Genomic DNA, 22,331 nt, shown 5'->3' with positions numbered 1-22,331 from the left:
TACACCTCTGCCCCGAGAAGATTTAAGTCCCCCCTCAATTGGAGGAGGGACATTCATGGGGGAGAGTCATTGGGGAGGGAGAGGGGGCATATTAAAAAAAACTGCCAAAGTTTTTAAAATGAATTGAACAGGGAACACAATTAAATTTTTAAAAGTATTTTTAAAAGTAGTAAAAGTACCTACATAAGTGTGTCGGACAAATTTTAATGTATGCTTAACTCGTTCGAATCTTTCCTGTAGACATAGCAAAATTAAGAGAATCAAAGGCATTTTTTTTAAACTGCACACATTATGCACATGCACTTTTTTTGGGTACATAATATTTAAGAGAAAAAACAACACAATGAATACAATGTACTCAAGTCGTTAACTTTTGATATTTTGTCCACAAAAGTGACCTTTTTCTGACTTGTAACCCATGTAGATAATTTTTAACACCGGTTAGCTACTTTTTGCCGACGACTGTTTTTTGTCCGGTTCTATCCATTCCTAGCCCAAACCTGCGCACACGCACCGGCTGACCACAGTGAGACAGTGACCACTGTCCAGTCTGCGTTCAACCTCCGCCGCGGTCAGACGTCATGTACAAAGCTATTGTTTATTTATTATTGATCGCCGCGTGCCGCGGGCAGCCCAGGGCGATAAATGCGCAGTATATGGTACCGAATGCTGTGTTGGAAGCTATTTACCCTAAGGGACTGAGGGTGTCGGTGCCAGGTATGTTATCTAGCTTTATATGTTCTAATTAGATTAAAGGTACCTTTAATTTCATCGTAATAGAGTGCATTTTCGGAATTATCCGGCTATTATAATGTGATGTATTCGGATTTACCATCATTATGTAGGAAATTTATTCCTAATGGATTCCTAACGCGACGGTAAAACTATTCTTTTATTTATTAAGAATAAGAAATACGTATATTTAGTTTCAAACAAATATTTTTTTGTCTTCAAATAACTTCAAACAACATTCATATAATTATTCATTCTTATTTCATCTTTATTGCACAAAAGAAAACACATTGTACAAAAGACAAACTTACCTGTCAACCTTTAAGCAAGGCAAATATCCTCCCTATTTTATACACAGGCAAAATCATAACATCCATTGCTTCTTTAATAAAACCGGTAACTAAACTAGACAAAATAAAAATAAAACACAAACTAAATGCATTAATTTTATTGGTAATTAATGTCAACTTATTAACATACCAGCTGATATCAAGTTATATTCTCAATTTCCCGACCATTATTAGCTTGAACTCCGGTATCTTTATGATATAAACAGGAAAATAAGAAATAAACAAATTAATAGGTATTCCTATTCATGTATTAAATGAAGGTACTTACTCGTAATAACATCAGTGTTTTAAGGAAAACAAGGTATTTTTGTTTTTCCTGCTAGAGTGTTGTACCAACCGTGTACCAACCTTACCTTTGTTCATTCAAACAATTAGCATTAGAAACGTAATGGACAGTTAAATTTTGCAAGTGTCAACTAGGTATACGTATTAGGCCCCGTTCGGCAGCTTTTTCAACGCGCGTTAAAAAAGCGTTTGAATGACACAAATGGATAACCATGTACTTATGTATTCACACGACAGCAGTGGCGCTTTTTATCAAGCGTTGTTGGATTTTCGACTTTAAGCCTTGGTTGTTAAATCGAATTTAGAGTGCGGACAGATTCAACGTTTTTTTAACGCGCGTTGAAAAAGCTGTCGTGCGAATGGGGGCTTATGCTAGACATACCATCACGCTCCGCGATTTTTGAACCATTTAGCCCCACACTAGCGTCTTTTGAGCGTCGGCGTCTAGTCGGCGCTATGGAAAATGGCGTCGCTGTGCAGTTGCGCCAACGTTGCGTCGACCAGCAGCCATAGAGTTGACTAGAGTACCGCATGGCCGAAAAAGGTACCGTATGGCCGCAAAATTATTTATGGAGCGGCGTTAATAATAGCGTAAGCGCCAACCGCCATAGGGTACCCTTTGCCGTGGAACGTCACATATCGTTACTATTAAATAGTAACGATATAACGATATTCGGGAAATGAATTAGACATTCACTAGATATGAAATTTTCATATTTATTTATTTCTTTATTTCAAGGCGAGGTAACAAAATGTAAATTGGATACATGTCTGCCGTCCTAGTCTAAAAGGCAGTTTTTCGACAAAAGCTAGTTTCGAGATAATCGCAAAAAACCAACCCAAACATCTTTCTTGAATTTCTACGAAACGGTAAAACTTTTTCCATTTTTTCTTTTTGTATGTGGTAGGTATACATTATGTACTTATTTTAGGTATTTATAGTATGTTTCTAAACAGCTCAGTTTTTTTTTATTTTATAAAAAACACTTTAAATTAGTATTAAGCTTAAAAATGAGTAGGTCGTACTAGTCAAGAAGGCGGTAAACATGCGTTATGCGGCGTTCTAACTTAGTTCCGAAGTAGAAACTAGGTAAAAACGCCGTATATGTCACATGCTGTCTTTTTGCTTAGTACCAATGAATAATTTGCACTTGAGATCCTAAGTTAAAAGACCCTATAGCAGCTATTCGGCCTTTTTGGTTAGTATACTAGGAAAAATTATGAATTTGAACAGATTTTCGACTAGCGTGCTAGTGTAAAAAAACGTATACCAACAAAAACACCGAATATACGGTTTTATAGATTAGTATTTATGGAAGAAATGGGAATAAAAAACAGTCACGTAGTTTAATTGTTTATTTATATACGAACAAAAAACGCCATACTAGTAGGCCATTATTAAAAAAACGAGATCCAGCAATTACTTTTTGGATTATAATCTCAATTAACATACAAAATTAACATATAAATTGGGTTATTCCCACTAGTTACGATCAAGCTGTTACCAGTGGTAACTAATGGGAGTAGTTACCATTACAATCTTGTTAGGGTTCAATAAAGCCTCTATATTTATAGTATTCTACTTATACTGTTTTTATTACTATTGAACTGTAACAAAATGTTGGTGGTAACTACTAGGAATAAAATCCAACCTTTTACCAGTGGTAACTACTGGGAAACAAATCTCATTAGTTACCACTGGTAACAACTTGATGGTAATCAGTGGGAAAAACCCGATCTATGTGTTAATTTTGTATGGTAATTAAGATTATAATCCAAAAAGTAATCGCTGGATCTTGTTTTTTTAATAATAGCCTGTTAGTATAGTGTTTTGTGTTCATATGTATAATAAACAAACATTTAAACTGTACTGTAAAAAATTATTGGTGGTTGGTAACAACTAAGAAAAAATCCCACCTTTTATCAGTGGTAACTACTGGAAAAAGAAGTTCCCAGTAGTTACCACAAAACGGAGTTGGTGGTAGCTACTGGGAAGAAAAGTGGGATATAAATTCCCAGTAGTTACCACTGGTAACAACTTGGCGGTAGATACCTAACTAGTGGGAATAGCCCCATAATATGTAACAAATTTTTAGTGTACGGCCTTTCTGATTTTATTTGTATAATAGACTAGATTTACTCGACTCTACTAATGACATTACATATACTTCTAATGAGCATGAGCAACGAAACTTAACAGAGTCCGCAGTAACCTCAGCCGAATTTTTACTTCCCATAAAAACGGAGATTCGTACTCATTTTAAAACAACGTGTTGGATTGTACTAAATTGCACATACAATGACATGAGGTATATCTATGCCAGTACCTAATTAGTTTATATTCCAACAAAACTAATGAAATGGAGGAAAAATAAGTTTTGTATGAAAAACTTATTTTCGCTGTATTTTTTTCCATGGTATCTGAAGCTACACATTAATTACAGGAATAGATATACCTTATCCTTTACTGAGTACAAAGTTTTAGAGCAATCTAGCTAATCGTTTTAAAATGAGAGCGTAACTACAGTTGTATGGAGAACCCAGCTTGCTGCTGACTTAAATCTTAGCAAACATTTATGTTTGTAGGTGACCAGTTTTTGCATACACGTAACTCAAAAAATACATAATGTTTTACCGAATTCGTGGCATCTCTAATATTTATTTTAGTTTGTTATCAATAGGCATGGAATTTCATCGCACGGTAATACGTTAGCGAATTATGTAGTCTACATTAGCAATAAAATTAATACGAATGTATTAATTCCTGCACATACTCTGTCATTTATTTAATTCTAAAACGCCTTTCAGCGGTTGTAATGAAAAATTAGATTCACAATAAAATTATTATTTTATTAGATTACAAACTCATAGCTTTGACTATTTTAACATACAACTATTATCTAATACACAAACATACCAACCTATTTTAAGATACATATTGTTTTTTTATAAAACGTAATAGATAGTACTGTAATATATAAATACTATGATAAATAAAACATAATATAATTTGCAGTGATTAATTTACGATATTTCTTATCGAAATCTATTGGTGCGATATCAACTAGATAAAACCTACTTAAGTATTTCATTTAAGTAAAATATAATATTATATATATATATATATATATATATAATATTTTACTTAAATGAAATACTAATTCTTAGTTGGTTTTCGGATGGACCCAGGTTCCATACAAAGATGCCCATGGTCCTTTGTCCTGGTTATCTAAATACTTAGGCGGAAAATGTTATACTGCCCGTAAGAATTCTCATTAAATTTCCCTTTAAAACATTTTTCAATAAGATTTAAACTCTTCATAATGTCAAATACCTACTTGGCTTATAAGGAATTAAACCCGATACGATTAGCTGTAATATCAATTTGATTTTATTTAAATAAAAGCAGTCAAACCGTCCAATGAATAAATAAAACTTAAACAACGTTTGCTGTAGAAAAGTACGTATGAACAATTTTACCATCACAAACTACGCTAGAAAGACGTATTTGCTGTCGAGCGGAAGTATTTGCGAGGCATTTTTAAAGTATATACCTTGATAAAAATGATAATACTCGAAGGTACTAATTGTAAACACTACATATTATTGATAACATATGATGGTAATGCAATAATAAAGTATTTTTTTAACCTTGGCGTTCGGTCAATATTTCGCGCGCAAAAAGCCACCTCCGCTCTCTTTCCGGCAGCCACAAGCCTGCGCTTGCGGCTGACGGCTTTTACTTAGCGTAAAGGTGTCTTTCGGCGCGCGGGGAGCATGACGAAGGTTGGAGCATATACTGCGTTATAGACTAGTTAGACGCACTTTCAACCATTTTAAAAGTTTGTTTGCGTTTAATACGACGTCCATACAAAATAAGAAGAACGTATAATAGTTATACGTTTCTAAAGACTATTATGGTGACGTAAAAAAGTTAAATGATACTAGGCTAAAATGGCGTATGAGACATTTAAACAAAAAAAAATATTATACGATTTTTTAGACTAGTATCAGATCTAAAATTTTGCTAAAGATCCTAATCTTAAAGTGCGTATAGCGTCTTTTACGTATTTTTAGCCTAGTTTTTGGCTTATACGTTATTTTAGGCTAGATATGGTGGATAAGATTTTACGCAAACCAGAGCGTAAAAAAACGTATAGCTGCATATACGTTGTTTTAGCCTGGCTTTGTCAAATAGTCGCTTTTTAGACTAGGAACGAACGAAAATTAGTGCAAATACGGTCTTTTTGCGATATTTTTCTCGAAAACTAAGCCACTTATCGGAAAACGGGCCAAAGTGGTCGATGCGTCTCGATCTCTACATTACGAATATCACAAAAAGTCAATTTTGGCAAAATGTCGAAAAACTGCCTTTTAGCTTAGGGCGGCAGATGTGTCTTAAGGCCTGTGCACACCGGCTTGCGTGTGCGTGACGTGCACGTGTGCGTGCGCCAAAATATTGGAGCCGCACACGCAGACGTCACGCAAGCGGTGTGACGTCTCTCATAAGGATCTGTATACTACAACGCTACACGCGTACGTGCGCAACAATTAATTTATGAATCTTAAAATTAAGATGAGATCATGTACTTAACTAGGTATGTGATAATTTTATTACACTGTTTCTAAATCTATTACAACTTAAATGAAAAATATCTACATCATTACAAATCTTATATCTAGATTTAATTTATATCTAGTGAATGTCTAATTCATCTCCCGAATCGCGCCGCTAGCTAAAGTGCAAGTGCAGTGGGTTAGGACTGTTAGGAGTCTAAGTGAGTTTTAAAGAATATAATTATCTAAAAAATCTTAGCATTTTTTTATTTAAACTATCCGTTAGCCTAAGAAACTAAACCTTAAAGCTTACTGCCATGATAAACACGTTCACTGATGGTCAGTAGTAATACCATTACTTTGAGAAGCCAAATTATTGGATTTAGTTACACTATTATAATTCCCAAATCGTCCAGTCACTGTCTCACAACGCAATTACCGCTAGCTCCCTAAAAAACTAGCCAAAGGCATTGACCTATTATAGCCTGAACCGAAATGCTTCATAAACTATAAGACTCGTGTTAGATACGCTGTTTTTATCGTAGATCTGAGAGGTTTATTAGCCTGTGGTACCGGTTTGGATGTTATTGTGGCTTAGGCATTTAATTTAGTTACTTTTAAGTTTTGTAGTTTGAGTGCGAAGGCAATTCGGATTATCAAACGATTAGTTTCGCTGAGTAGAGAGCAAACATTTTTCTTCTTAGCTATTTTCATACAATGCGGTATTTGACTTTTGTAGCTCGCTTTACTACTTTACGTATTTATTTTTGTGCTTTTTAAAATGCAATTACGAGGACTTATTTACTACGGCAGTGAACCTGCCTGCGAAACTGACTGTCAATAAAAAAACCCACAACACACGTTAATTTTAGCTAAATGTGGAACTTTCTTAGTCGATTTCGGTAAGAGTCCTATATGATAAGACGAGAGTGGAAACCTTTTTAGCTATGTCTAATATTTGACTTAATATTAGTTTAAACGTTTCTTGAAAAAAGTTTCTTATATTCTATTAATTATTTTACACACACACGCGCACACAAGCGAAACTCTCACACCTTATCACCCCCTATTCTCACACATTAATTTTTAAGTTATCTAGATTTAATTTGATTCCAAATCTTTTTGTTGAGTCCCAAGATACAAGCTCAGCCTAGTTTGGAGCTTACCGGACACCTCTTGTGCATGTGCTGTATTCTTAATTATTATCAATAAATTTATTCTTATTCTTCTTATTCTTAATTAAATTTCCAGACGATGGCTTCTCCCTCTTCGCCTTCCACGGCAAGCTGAACGAGGAGATGGAGGGTCTGGAAGGCGGCCACTGGTCCAGAGACATCACCAAGGCCAAGGACGGGAGGTGGACGTTCAGGGACCGAGAGGCGCAGCTGAAGCTCGGAGACAAGATATACTTCTGGACGTATGTCATCAAGAACGGACTGGGGTACAGGCAGGATAATGGGGAGTGGACTGTCACAGGTGGGGTTTCTACTAAAACTGTTGTTTAGTCTGTAATATAAACACCACGAATCCTACGATGTATGTACAGTCAGCTGCAGAAAGGACGTCCACTGCTGGACATAGAAAGAGTGCCACAATGACCGGTCTTGCGCCACCCGCATCCTGCGTACTCCCGCGACCTTTACCAGGTCATCAGTCTACCTTATGGGGAGTCTACCTTATGGGGAGTCTACCCACGCTGCATCCTCCGGCATACACCCCCCCCCCACCCCCCTGCATAGAAATTTGTTTACAGGAAGTCACCTCTCTTTGCAAATTGCAGCAGCGGACTGTACATCTTTTTAAAAAATATACTGAGCTTCATATGCACCGATTAATATAAATTTGCCAAAACGGGCCTCTAAAATGCAATACAATATGATTTCCAAATCGAGCTGTCTTTCACGCATTTCTAAATCCCTGGAACTCAAAAGACTCCATCTAGCTTTAAGGATGACTTACGTTAGACAGGGCCGTGTCCGTGTAGCTTTCGGCGCATCGTTTTCTATGGAAGCATCACGTGATCGCCTGTCATGTCACAGAAAAGTAAGCCCCGGAAGCTCCGGCCCGGACACGGTCCGGTCTTACGAGAGTCATCCTTTAAACGGTATAACTATAATTACCTATGTATCTAATAGTCAGACGAGGAGCCTTCAAGGGTCTGTTCTAGTAAAATCGGAAATTGGGTTGGTTATTCGCGTGCTACGACTAATGACATTTGTTTTTAGTTGGGTATAAGTTTTATTGGAAAGTTTTTGTGCCGGAAATCAAGCATTCAATGCTCGATTATACAAACCACAAGTAAAATTGGACACAGTTTTTGTAGTTACCACTATTTATAACAGTGATCAAGTTATTTTATTTTTATTTCCACGAATAACGACGATTTGAACATATTGAAAACAATTCGAACTTATTTTAACTTCACTCGCCTGTGGATCTCATATTCTAATGGTACAGTCGACGTCAAAGATATGTTGACATTTTTCACCTTATTACAAAGGCATAAGGTGAAAAAGTGTAAACATAAATCTTTGACGTCGACTGTACCTAGGTACTTACCTAAGTATATAGGTATTGATGCGACCGGGTTAAATAATACGTTGCAAATTATAACAAACCAAAACAGATCTTTAAAGTTTAAATGTTAACGAACGAAATATACGTAGGTTACATTTTGGAAAAATAAGATAAAAAAAATAGATTTCACTTTTACACAAGTAATGAAATATATGTGTAGTTATTAAGTTCTCCTTTACCACTTGTGTATTGTCACTAATTACATTTATATTTACCCCATTTTCAGAATTCGTCTATGAAAACGGCACCAAAGCCGACCCGGGCAACAACCCCAACTACCAACCAGACAAACCACTACCAACCCCAACCTCCACCCCTACCCAGCCCACCCAGCCTCCTCCCACTTGTAAACCTACCCCTACGGTAGTGTTGGGGAAGACCGTGTGTCAGGGAGAGCTTATCTTTAGTGAAGAGTTTGATAAAAGTGCCGTGAAGGATTTGGCACTTTGGGACGGGGAGAACAAGTTTCCTGATGAGCCGGTAAGTTTTTTTTAGACTCTTAGTGCCACTTGCACCATTCGACTAACCCGGGGTTAACCGGTTAAATCTAAAGTTACCATAGTTACCAGTACAATTAGACACTTGGTTAACGGTTTAACCGGTTAACCCCCGTTTAGTGGGATGGTGCAAATGGCGCTTAGTAAACTTACAAGTTTTAACGTGACAGTTCAGGATGTGTTCCTGGTATTTTTGTTTAGCGGAGAAAGAGGGGAAGGAACCTGCCCACTAAACCTACACCGGCATTTTCCACAATGTGCCGTAGGCGTCCTGGGATCGCGAACATTTTACCACCACTAAACTATACTGAAACACACCCAACTTGTCAGAAGAAAATAGCGCGAAATTCAAATTTTATATACGAAGTCAGCTCTTATTCGCACCGATTAAATTTGCCGTCTTTTTCTACTGACAAGGTCGTTGTGCCGAGTATATAATCACTGGATTTTTTCAGGATTACCCATTCAACGTGTACATGACGCGAGGAACGATGGAGCTGGAGAATGGACAGCTGGTCATCAGCCCTAAGCTGTTAGACACTATGTATCATGACGGCTTCGTTCAAGAGTCCTTGGATTTGAGCGATATGTAAGTACAATACATAATAGCTATAGACCTCTAGACCCATGCATTTTTGACGTGATAACGTCTAATAAATCGATGAACACCGGTAGCATGCACGAAAGTGTCACGTTGTGGACAAATCTCCATGGTAACGTTACGTAATGTAATGGTAATGTTTTCTTACGACGTTATTACGCAAAATTATCGTCCGTAAACCAACTTTACAGACAACCATATATATATTTTTTGCAAAGAAAACTTTATTGAAAAAAAAAACACGTGTCTATTTCCACACATTACTTATTTATGTTTCCATTGGCGTTTTCTGTCAACGATTCATCTTGGCTAGCCCCCCTGTAAAAATTCGCTCTCGTTTGGTCAATTATCTTAGAATTATGAAGAATAAAACTACTTACATTTATCCATTTATCCACCTATTGTGTTTCGGACGCGACATTTTTTTTAAACTTGGACTTGTACAAATCGCAGTTTTTAGGGTTCCGTAACTCAAAAGGAAAAAACGGAACCCTTATAGGATCACTAGTGCTTCTGTCTGTCTGTTACAAATATTCTAAGAGACAATTGTTACACAGATGCACGGGCACCATAGACACCGCACAGTGCAAGCGTGTAGCGAACGGAGCGGACATTCTATCCCCTGTCACTACGGGGAAGATCACCACCAAACACAAGTTCAACTTCAAGTTCGGCAGAGTGGAGGTGATGGCCAAGATGCCCGCTGGGAGCTGGTTGATACCTGGTTGGTATTATCCTAATAGTGTGATAGTTATTGTTAAGGTCCTCACCAGTCCTCACCAAAAGAGTGCTGATCATGATAAGTAAGTGCTGAAGATCGTGAGAATGAAGGAAAATATCCATGTTATTTACGATACATGTGCAAAATTCACAACGAGTGGCAAATTTAATTAAATCTATACGAGGTGCGAATTACCTATTCGCACGTGTATCGTACTACGTTTAACAGTACATACGGATAAGGCCCTTTAAATTTTCGAAGTATTTACGTAATGTGCTTATTATAGCACAGGGTGTCGTAATGGAGCACCATGGATTGTAAATCGTAAATAACTATTACAATGGCAAGCGTTACGTGTTTCGTAGTGCAATTTTTTAACACCCCCTCCACACAGTGCTTTTTACCTTTTTATTCGTTTTTACTACTAGACAATTATCTAATATTATTACCTTATTTTTTTAGAAATCAATCTAGAGCCCCGTGAAAATTTCTACGGTTACCGCCGTTACGAATCCGGCCTAATCAGGGTAGCTTTCGTAAAAGGCAACGCAGAGTTCGCGAAGAAACTGTACGGAGGTCCGGTACTGTCCGACACTGATCCGTTCCGGTCGCAACTGATGAAGCAGAAGATTGGCATCGAGAACTGGTGCAGTGGATTCCATAATTATACCATGATTTGGAAACCAGGTGAGTCTCTTGACATATTTTAGTTAGATTTTCTTTATACATAAACTGTACGGAGGTCCGGTATCCGACACAGATCCATTCCGGTCGCAGCTGATGAAGCAGAAGATTGGCATCGAGAACTGGAGCAGTGGGTTCCATAATTACACCATGATTTGGAAACCAGGTGAGACTCTTGACATATTTTTGCTAGATTTTCTTTATACATAAACTGTACGGAGGTCCGGTATTGTCCGACACGGATCCGTTCCGGTCGCTGCTGATGAAGCAGAAGATTGGCATCGAGAACTGGAGCAGCGGGTTCCATAATTACACCATGATTTGGAAACCAGGTGAGTCTCTTGACATATTTTCCTTAGATTCTATTTGTTCCTAAACTGTATGGATGTGGATGGATTTTCCAGAAGATTGGCTTGGATTGAAACTGGACCAGAGGGCCTACCGCGAGCCACGTCCGACGTGTTGTCTCTCTGTCGGACTTGTAAATTCGTGCGTAAGTGTGACAGGGAGGCAACACTGGGTGGTTCACGGTAGGCCCTCGGTTGTGTGTGTGACCCGCAACACAAGCCTTATTTAGCTAATTATCTATATTTTTTTTGCAGACGGCATGGTGATGCTGGTGGACGGCGAGGAATACGGGAACATCGAGCCCGGCGAGGGATTCTACACAGCCGCGCGACAAGCCGCCGTGCCACACGCCGGCAACTGGCTCAGGGGGAGCAGTGTGATGGCTCCTTTAGATCAACTGGTAATTATGTCTAGAAATGTTATTATCTAACAGTCCATCTAAATTGCCCCTACAATATGGCAACGGCAGTTTTAATGTCACGTTTTTATAATTAATTTGATTGACGCTTTCATACTTGATAGCTCGCCAAGGCGGTTCACTAATTAGCTTTCTATATAGGAGGTATATAGAAGACTGGTCATTGTGGCACTCTTTGGGGTAGACCTATGTCCAGCAGTGGACGTCCTCTGGCTGATATGATGATGATGATGATGATGATGATGATGATGATAGGAGGTATGTTAAAGCCTAAAGAAGAATCCTAGTACTACTTATAAATCTTATCTATCAAAATGTTTAGTAATAGAAAAGTATTATACCGATAGTTCAATGTGTGAATAGGTATTCGAATAGCAGAATTGATAGGTATTTCAAACCATTAGGTTCGGGCATCACGATATTTTTTACGAAACTTATAGTTAAAATAATTAGACAAGCATAATGTTCATGCTACCTTCCATAGTTAAAGGTTGACTCACGCTAGACCGGGCCACGGCCGGGCTGGAGGTTCCGGCTTCGTTTTCTATGGAATCACGTGATCACCGATCAGCCGTCATACGAGTCCCGATGCAAATTATTTCGTCTAGTTCCACGCAACAATTTTGTTTATTTTAATTTATTTTACACATGAACATAAAATGACCCAGTAATGGGAACCATAATAGCAATGTTTAATGTAGTTTATTTTGATCGTATAATAAAATTGCATAAGACTTATTGCTGAAAAAAAGGACTTTTCAAAAAAGTTGTCCAAATCATATTGTCATCTCCTACAGCACTGCTGCATGCATGGGCTCGAAACAAAATTGTCAGTACATTGGCAGAGCCCGATTGCTTTCCCTAGTAATAGCCCTTTTCATTCACATATGTTGTAATCCTACCCGTCAATAAAAAAATAAAAAAAACATAATTTTTTCCTTTCAGTACAAACGGTATTTCTTGTGTTTGGATTTAGTTATTGCAGAGTATTATCATATAAAATTAAATTACATTAGTATAAGCATTAAATATTAGTAATTTTTAAACAAAAACATTATTTTTGAACAAACGCAAGAACCTCAAAAAATGGTCTCACTAGACGAAAACATATGCATCGGGGCTCGTAGAAAATGACATGTCGGACGCCTCGATACGGGCCGGCCCGATCTAGCGTGAGTCATCCTTACATATTAATTCGTCGTAAACAAATTCAAAACCGTATCCTCAATGTCTCATTGATAATTTCAGTTCTACATCTCCCTGGGCCTACGAGTGGGTGGTGTCCACGATTTTGCGGACACCGCGGACAAACCGTGGAAGAACAAGAATAACAAGGCTGTCCTCAAATTCTGGGAAGCCAAGGACACCTGGTTCCCGTCCTGGCATGACGCTAATCTGAAGATCGAGTCTGTTAAAGTTTACGCTTTATAAGAAAAACTAGAATTTTATAAACTTAATGTAAAGTGTAAACCCCTCTCCGGCCAACTACCTTACTACTACAGGCTATCGGATCGGATTATACCGGGTGTGGCCTGTAACACGAGCAAAGAATTAAAACATAGATTGTACTCCTCAAACGGTGACACTTTTTTTCATCAACTTTTAAAAATTATGAAGTATTTAGACTCCCTATTTTTCATACTAAATAAATATTATCTTCAATGGACACCATCGCCACGCCATATCATTGTGATTGACGTTGCTTGTCACGCATTAAACATAACAAAATTCGCAATACATTGCGCGTTAGAATAAACTCTAAAGTGTATTAGAAATCAAACCGAAGTTATTTTTTAAAAGTCGCTGAACAAATGTTGGTCAGTATGAGGAGTACAGCCTACTGTTTAATTTTTTGCTCATATTACAGGCCACACCCGGTATAAGGGAATACAAACTTGATTCTTTTAAAACTTAAACGTAATCGGATGGTATTTTTGACCGCGGGAAGTTGATGGGTTAATCTGAGTGCTGTGGACATATACAAATATTTGAAATTGGAATATCCTTAGTTCACCTAATTTTTACATGATTCTCAAATACTAGAGAGCTTAAAAACCGGAGTCGCCTTTTCTGTAAATTTCTGTACAAAACAGTCTACCGATTTTTGCAGGGGAGGGGCACGTCAAATGTATGACTATTTGTACGTAACGTACAAATAGAAGTGTCACGCCGTGTCAGATAAACGTCAGTAACGGTTAGTCCATACAATAAGCAGCCATTGGGCAAGGTTTTCGGCGGAGGAGTACTAATAAGCTCTTTAAGGCGACACCGATTGTTAAATTACCTATGCTCAAATAGGTCACTTGCTGATGGCCGTTGCTTAAAATACCGTTATTTTTTACTGTGATATAGATCTACCCAATTTGAATAATATGTATGCTGTAGTGGATGAGAAAATTGTACTATAATTAATTTAGCTGATTACTTGTGGCATTAAACCATGAGAATAAGGTACCTATTCTTGAATAGTTTCAAGCTAGGTTAAGTACCTATTTACTGGATTATGTATACCTATGTTAGCCGACATGACTGTAAGAATGAGTACAAGACTTCTTTATGAAATACTCCCTTTTTATAAGTACCTAAGCTAAGAGAATGTTCTGAAAGTGAGTAGGTTTATATACATGCCAATAAAAATACAAAATGAAACAACTGCATTTTATTTATGTACAACATTGTCATGTAGTATTCATTTTTGAATTAAACAATGAAAGACCTAACTATATTTTTATATCTTTCATTATTTACACGTCTTATGAAGACTACTAGCGACATCTACCGCAAGAGTAGGTACCGTCTAGATTTTCTACAGTACTAATATTTCAAATTGCTCGTCAAAGTAATAATATCACTTTATAACAAGTAGAACCTTTCTGCCCCATCAAAGTCACTCATAACAGCCGAAACGGCCATTGAAAAAACCACTTTAAATTTGGACTTCTTTGTCAGATAAATATTCAATTGAATTAGTTTTCCAACGGCTGTTTTACATGGCCAGATAGTTCAAGAGACAATTTTTGTTAAGCTGCTTTTACTACTATAATTTATATTTTTTTATTTACATTCTTCTATAAAGCATAAACCCGCACATAGTCCACTTGGAGTGCGCTGGTATCGTCGTACCACGTGGAGTACCACTGGTCTCGGCTGTTCCAGAAATTCAGCATAGCCTGGAAGTTTACAAAATAATTCATCATTTTGCCTTCGCTGAGATGATAAAGATAGTTTGAGATGAGATGGAGTTATTCATTTTCGTCATTTTGATCCGTCTAATTAGGTATGTAAAGAAGGAGATTTTTCATTTTCATATTTACTATACGAACCACTACAACAAAACTAATGCGCGATGTAAGTACAAAGCTAGCGCCATCTACCAATGGTGTATGGCATATCACGATTTGACATTGGAATCTGCTGCGGCGAGCGGTGACATGAAAATCCAACGTCGCCCCAATGTCCTTAAGAGTGTTGTGATAAGTATGTGGAAAAGACAGAGAGAGCGTAATAGAGAGTACTCTCTTCAGGCGGGTGTTGTGCCTGAGGACCAAAGTCCCATCGGACAATCGAAACTCCGCAAGCGTGATGTAAAACGTGCTAGCGCCATCTGTTACAACCTAGTAGCACTACGTTGTCAGTGACAGAGAAGACGCCACAGGTACATTATTCAGCTCTGGCCGCGTAGCCAAGATGTCGATCGCTTACGCTCCGTAGCGATCGAAACGCAACTGACACTGTCGCACCAATATGGAAGAGTGATAGAGAGACATAATGCTTTTCGTTGTCGAAGCGATAGCGATTGTAACCTTGGCTAGGCCGGCAGGGTATAAATCGCGTTAGGACGTTTCAAATGGTTCATACCTTGCTGGAAAGATTCTTCCACGGTTTATTTTCGCTGTCTGGGAACTCTCGTATTCCGCCCACGTTCAGACCGAGGGATATGTAGAACTATAAAAAATACAGTAAGTTTAAAGAGGCTTAACGAGGTTTAACGGAAGAACTTTAGGAAAATGAAGAAGCAAAGACTTGTCTTCATAAATTTAAAACAGACATGATACTAAAGAAAGCTGAAAAGGGATTTAATCAAGAGCAGATACCCGTCCACCCCTTCCCAGAAAAAATCCTTTAAATGGCTTAGTCGTTTATCGAATAGCCCCAAAGATTACCTTTCTCCTTCAATTGTTTACCCGTCCATTTGACTTAGCTCTAGGAAGAAAGAGGTTTCTCTTTCAGAGATACCGCTATAATAAAAGGGGGTCCTAATCCTAATCCAAAAAATGATGACACCCGTGCTCTCTCGCGACTCGCCTATTCGACTATGTTTACGAAGAGAAAGTTTAAAATGGCATAAGCGTTATAATTTATAATCCATATCCCTTCAAGAGGTTAGCGCTTAGGAACGGGTATTCAGCTTACCCGTATTATGAAGCGCTTAAAAAATCTAATGAAAGGGTTTTAGTAAGCAACTGCTTTGGTAAGCAAAGCCTTACGACCCCTTCCAAAACCCTCGAAGGGGATACCGGACCGGTCTCTGATCAAGAGTTTTCAGGCATTGCGGCAAATCATTTATTGATATAGTTCTGTGATTACATGAGTGTCCCCGCCAAGTCCCCCACTTTATATTTCCGTAATTACTTGACTTACCAGTTTATCGAAAGGAGCCATGACGGAACCTTTCAGCCAACTGGACGCAGCGGTAACGTTATTATCCTTCGCACTCTGGTAGAAGTTGGGCTCGACTGACCCGTACTCCTCTCCGTCCACGTAGAGAGATATGCCGGCTAAAAATATAATAACAGCTGAGAGAAAAAAAAGACTACTGACAGTTAATAAATTTGATGATTTAAGGACTTAGAGCATTTAATAACTGGAGTCACCTTTACCCCTCTGCATAATTGTACAAACTTTTGTATGGACTGACATGGCTATTTGTACGTTACGTACAAATCATGTAGAAATGGCAATACATTTGACGTCCCCTCCCACGCAAAAATCGGCAGACTACTTCGTAAAGAAAATGACAGCAATGACATCTCCAGTTAAGTTACTAAATGCTCTTAGTTTAAGGATGCCGGAAAGGTGGGCCGAAATGGTTACTGAGTGGGACCCACGGAACAACATAGACGTTGCAGGCCGGGGTTCAGGCAGACTGAAAAGGAGATGGCGGGACGATTTGGACGCATTTTACCCCAAATGGTGGGAAAATGCGGATGACAGGATAGGGTGGAGAAAACGAGGGGAGGCCTTTGGCCAGCAGTTGAACACAAAAGTAGGCTAATAAAAAAAAAGGATGGTTTCGATATAAGGATATGTTTAAAAGTGCATTTAAATTTTAGAAATTAAAATGGTCTAATTTTGTATCATTGCGTATTTGTACTTACTTGGTTCCCATAATAATGTGTAGTTATGGAAAGCTGAATTCCAATTGTCGAACCCAATTTTTTCCTTCAAATGCATTGATCTGAAAAATAATTGAGGTATATATGCATTATCAATGAACTTTGTTAAGGCGCCTAGTGACACCTACTTTAAGAGTACTAGAATCTCTTAATGGCAGCGGCACAGGGTGCGTAGCCAACGTGCCAATCGTTTACGCTGCGTAGCGAACGAAACACAACTGTCTCTGTTGCACTAATATAGAAGAGCTAAAAGAGAGATGACTACGCTACGCCACGGAGCGCAAAAGATTGGCACGTTGGCTAGGTACCCAGATATCTAAAACTCCTTGCGATAAATTGTGACAATCCGCCACAAAACATATGCTTGAACTATCCAATGAGCCCCTAAAATACTACTTTAGCTGTGCGTTTTGGTATTCATTAGTGTAAGGTTCTAAGGTCTAGGGTTCAATTTTGTTGACCGTACCTGTAAGGTTCCGTATCGCACATGATAGGTCCTCCATACAGCTGCTTAGAATACTGCTTGTTGCCCCTCAGACACGCGACGCGAAGAACACCCGAGGCATACTTCCATATGCCATATTCTTTGTCACGAGGTTCCAGCTGGATTTCTAGAAATTAGAAAAAAAGAGATGGTTGGATGATGAAAATATTTACTAGGCCAAAATTTGATGGGGAAATGGGAGGTCTAATAATTCGTATCGGTTTTTAATTCACGCGCACTCACTTGTTCAGTCAGCAGCAGAAGTTGCGCCTGAGGTGTTCAAAATTACCTTGACACGCTCTTACTCTCTTAAAAATAAAGTCGCGTCAAGATCATTTTGAACCCCTGGCCCGCGTAGCAACTTTTGCTGCTGACTGTTCGTTGTAGGCCATCTTATGGCCTAAAACTTAAACTTTACATAATTTTACATTCACATTTTGCGCTAATGAAATTATACTGCTTCGGTGTTTCCAGTAGAGGATCACAGGTTACAGTTCCTGCACAATCTCTATAGGGACCTAGTAGACCTTCTTCTTCGTCGGTATCACTCTTGACAGAGTGGTCGTGGTCATCACTTCAGGTGTTGGAGGCAAGCTTCACAACACGTCGCCACTCATCTCTGATAGCCGCCTTCCTCGTGCATTCATGTAGTGATGATGAGCCATTTACTGCCGCTAGTAGACCATTTAGTAGACCTAGAGACCTACAAGTTCTTACCTGGATACAACCAGTCCCCCAGAGGCATTTTGGCGCTGACTTCGACCCTGCCATATTTGAAGTTGAACTTGTTCTTGGTGGTGATCTTGGCTGTGATGATGGGCGGCAGGATTTGAGGTCCAGAGGCTATTTGCTCACATAGCGACGTGCCGAGCGGGCCTGTACATCTGAAATTAAACAATTTATTATAAAAGCTTAAAAATTTCGAAAGAGGGTTTTCTCAATTCGTCGGAAATTGTGTTTAGATATTTCCCCATTGTTATGTGAGTGTATTCCTCGATTTCTCGAAGACCGCTGATCAGATTTGGAAAAATTAGTTTTGTTTGAAATTAGAATTTGAGATTCCATTGTTATCAGATCATTATAGATAGATGACCCTATAACAATAGTAGTCGTGGTAGGTTAGATGGTCGAAATTAATGATAAATTGATTTATTTTTATTTTTATTTTTATTCCTTCCTCCAAGTTTCCTTCATCCGATGATGAAGGAATCTTGGAAAGTCTTTAAAAAATATATTATGATGTGGATTTGTACTGTACCTAACTCACGCATTTACTCCAAAAAAGTACCATTTCTTCCAATAGAACTGCTGATGAGGACCATGAAATATTTTTGTGAAGTAATTTTTTAGGTATGAATTTATGGTCAATCATAAAGGGCATATTGAGGGTGATATCTTTTTTATTAACACTAACTTAAATCAGCTTTTACGGGCCTTTGTCTGTTGGCAGTTTTATCTCCATCTTACCTAGTCGACAGGTCCAAAGACTGCCTCACGAAGTCGTCTCCATATTTGGTCTCCAGAAGTAAAGGTTGGATGATCAGCCGCCCATCTTGAACTCGGAGGTTGCGGTCGCTCAAATACACGTTGAATGGATAATCCTGTGAATAAGAATATATGGATAATCCTCTGAATAAGAAAAAACTAATGATTAGCCATTTTAAGGATGATTCACGTTAGAGCGAGCCGACCGGGCCGTGTCCGGGCCGGAGCTTCCGGCGCTTACTTTTCTATGACAGATGACAGGTGACCACGTGATGCTTTCCATAGAAAACGAAGCTCCGGAAGCTCCGGCCCGGACACGGCCCGGTCTAACGTGAGTCATCCTTTATTGGCAACGAAAAGAAGTTAAGATACTAACATCTTAAACTATTTTTATTAACCTTTATTTATGGTGTGTTTTCCCTCATTCCCTCATTGCGTGCACTGTTTTGGAGAAAGCGCCGAAAATAAGCCAGATTAAGTATACTGAGTCATAAGAACTTTAGTAGCTAGAACATGACATTTTAAGTCCAAATAAGACGCTGGATGCGGGTCGCTTCCAACCGGTACGAATGGAGGTCCAAGTGGGACGCCTATGTTCAGCAGTGGACGTCTTATGGCTGAGATGATGATGATGATAATGCATAAAAGCATTCATGGTTTACTCACTGGTTCTTGGGGGAACTTGATTTCCGGTGTCCAAATATTGCCCTTCGCGATCCCAGTGTTAAAGTTGTCCTCGAACAACAGCTGCCCCTTACAGACATAGCCAGGCATCGAGACTTCCGTGGTAGATATGGCGCAGGGGAAGCCGGTTGGTATGTATTCTTGCTCGTTGTTGACCGGGTTACCCGCTTCGTCCACGTATCCTGGATGGGAAGAGGAAAGCTTTTCAAAAACCATAGGGGATTGGGAACATTGTCCTATAAATGTTTATGTCGTGTGCTATAGTGTATAAGAAACGTCAATTTTGGTAGTTGGTTAAAAATGGACACCCGCTCTGGCGGCACCCCTCACAAATTCTCGGAGTATCTATTTGTAATCTTGAAAGGCCTTTGGCGCCTTTGGCTAACTCTAAGACTAGCATACAGTTAAAAATACACAGTAAATGAAATACAGTTAAAAAGCTAGATTAAAAAACCAGACAACCTTTCGATATCAGGGAACTATAAGGACTTGCAACATTGAACAATAAAGGACTTACAGATATAGACAGATACATTTTTATTCGTAAACACAAACGAAAGAAAACACAAAAGTTCCTTCCACTAACCTGTGACAGTCCACTCCCCATTATCCTGCCTATACCCCAGTCCGTTCTTGACCACATACGTCCAGAAGTATATCTTGTCCCCGATCTTCAGCTGCGCCTCTCGGTCCCTGAACGTCCATCTTCCGTTGATGGCTTTGGTGATGTCTCTGGACCATTGCCCTCCTTCGAGACCGTTCATTTCCACGTTCAGGTTGCCGTGGAAGGCGAAGAGAGAGAAGCCATCATCTAGAGGACAAATGAAATAAAAACAAATAAATATTACACCACAGAATACATAATAGTACTACCGTACAGAAACGACACTTCCTACAAAACCGAAGTTTGACAGTTATTCAGGGTCGAATCATACTAAGTATCCCATTTTAATGTAGGGCACTATCCTTTTCGGCTATTTAGGGTTCAAAATTCAAGTGATTATCTTATCTGTGGTCATGCACGAAAGAGGACGTTAAGTGGTGCCAACCCTAATAATTGCTCGGAGCTATGCTGAACCGAACGGAGCCGAGTTTACCCGAAGTCAAGAGTGTCTCTCCACTGATTATATACAGTAATCTCTAGTAAAGTACTTACCTAAGTCATTTATTGTATTCTGCCTGAAATGTATCTATATTTAAGGGTAACATTCCATTTCCAACGACAGCTGCACTACTGTCAATTTTACTATGGAAATTGACAATGACAGACGACGACGCGTTCAGTACCAGTAGTGCAGCTGCGGTTAGAAATGGAATGTTACCATAATAGTGTAAAAATTGTAGGCGCAAAGAGTTGATCAATCACCAAGAGATCACCCAGAAAATTTGAATTTCGCGCTTTGTTCTTCTGATAAAATGGGTTTGCAAACTTTTCTACAACTATAAGTTTTATTGCATAACTGGCTGTTTTATTCAACTACAGCTACTATAATAAATACTGACAATGGCTTGCCAAATTACATTAATAATAATTTAGATGTGAAGTTTGTGCCATTGCTAGTTAATTTTAATAGCTATTGAGCGGATTTTTTTATAAATCTTGAATACTGCTAACAGATTAATTGTTATCACATAATAAAACTATTCAACATATATCATTATGTTTATATACCAAGAAGTCGTGAATTAAATAATTTTATTGATGTAACAGAAAAAATATAAGTAAGGTGACCTCGTGAATACTATTGACGTCATACCCTACTTAGCACACCTATTGACCATCAGCGGGTACCGCAAGTTAACTGTTCAAACAATTGTCAAGTAATTTTTCCTGTTTTAAATAGTCTTTAAGAAATTGCCCATGCGTCATATCTCATACCATATCCCAAAATTGGCCACTGAAATTTAAACCTATAGTGTAGGGAATAGAGTTGATTTTTAATTGTATGAAGATTTAACGAAACAAAAGAAATGCAACTTTGTTCCAATTGAATGTGCTTTAAATTTCATCGAATTGAAGAAGTACTATAGGTAAGACCTTCGGCCTTAGGTGGATATTATTTTTGAACTATAGTAAATATTATATTGAACGATTCAATGATTTAGGTACAGCACTTCGTTGACCGTGTGCTGTCAAGATTATTTTCAAGCAACGAAGTAAAATGTATTACTTAAATTACATATTTAAATAAAAGAAGCCTATGATGAGACATGTCGGCTCCGTGGCCTCCGTTGGGCCTCTACATTATAGAGTTTATATAGAATGCCTAAGAAATAAATAAAAAGCATAAACTTACCAGGGACAGACACCCTCAACCCTTTAGGATAAATTGCCTCCAATTTAGCAGGAGGCACTTCATAACACACCACTACACTCACACAAGCACACAAATACAATATATACATTGTATTTATATTACAATCACTATTACAATCAAGTATTATGTCTAATTCCGCGAGAATATCACTTAAAGGTCATATTTATTAGAATAAAATAAATGTATAGGTTAAT

At 38.4% G+C, this 22,331-nt stretch overlaps 2 protein-coding genes across 3 annotated transcripts; one reads left to right on the top strand and one right to left on the bottom strand.

Moving 5' to 3' along the window:
- The first annotated feature begins 547 nt into the window (after positions 1-547).
- LOC134668751 (beta-1,3-glucan-binding protein-like) lies at positions 548-13,207 on the top strand. 2 transcript variants are annotated; one of them, XM_063526203.1, is made up of 9 exons: positions 548-717; positions 7,176-7,400; positions 8,728-8,981; positions 9,454-9,587; positions 10,157-10,323; positions 10,783-10,896; positions 11,226-11,336; positions 11,607-11,752; positions 13,019-13,207. In XM_063526203.1, the coding sequence occupies exons 1-9, from the start codon at positions 582-584 to the stop codon at positions 13,199-13,201; spliced, it is 1,470 nt and encodes a 489-aa protein (XP_063382273.1). In that variant the 5' UTR covers positions 548-581; the 3' UTR covers positions 13,202-13,207. The 2 variants fall into 2 exon arrangements, with proteins under 2 accessions (XP_063382273.1, XP_063382272.1); XM_063526202.1 differs by lacking the exon at positions 11,226-11,336 and having other exon boundaries at positions 10,783-11,007.
- A 1,237-nt stretch (positions 13,208-14,444) lies between these two features.
- On the bottom strand, positions 14,445-22,331 carry LOC134668754 (beta-1,3-glucan-binding protein 1-like). The gene is made up of 10 exons (XM_063526205.1): positions 22,117-22,331; positions 20,406-20,630; positions 19,802-20,001; positions 19,118-19,251; positions 18,368-18,534; positions 17,633-17,777; positions 17,149-17,228; positions 16,412-16,548; positions 15,629-15,715; positions 14,445-14,940 (listed from the first exon to the last, which is right to left on the bottom strand). The coding sequence occupies exons 1-10, from the start codon at positions 22,223-22,225 to the stop codon at positions 14,839-14,841; spliced, it is 1,386 nt and encodes a 461-aa protein (XP_063382275.1). The 5' UTR covers positions 22,226-22,331; the 3' UTR covers positions 14,445-14,838.

The sequence above is a fragment of the Cydia fagiglandana genome, chromosome 11, assembly GCF_963556715.1.
Source record: "Cydia fagiglandana chromosome 11, ilCydFagi1.1, whole genome shotgun sequence".
NCBI lineage: Eukaryota > Metazoa > Arthropoda > Insecta > Lepidoptera > Tortricidae > Cydia > Cydia fagiglandana.
This window is presented reverse-complemented; position numbering and strand designations above follow the sequence as displayed.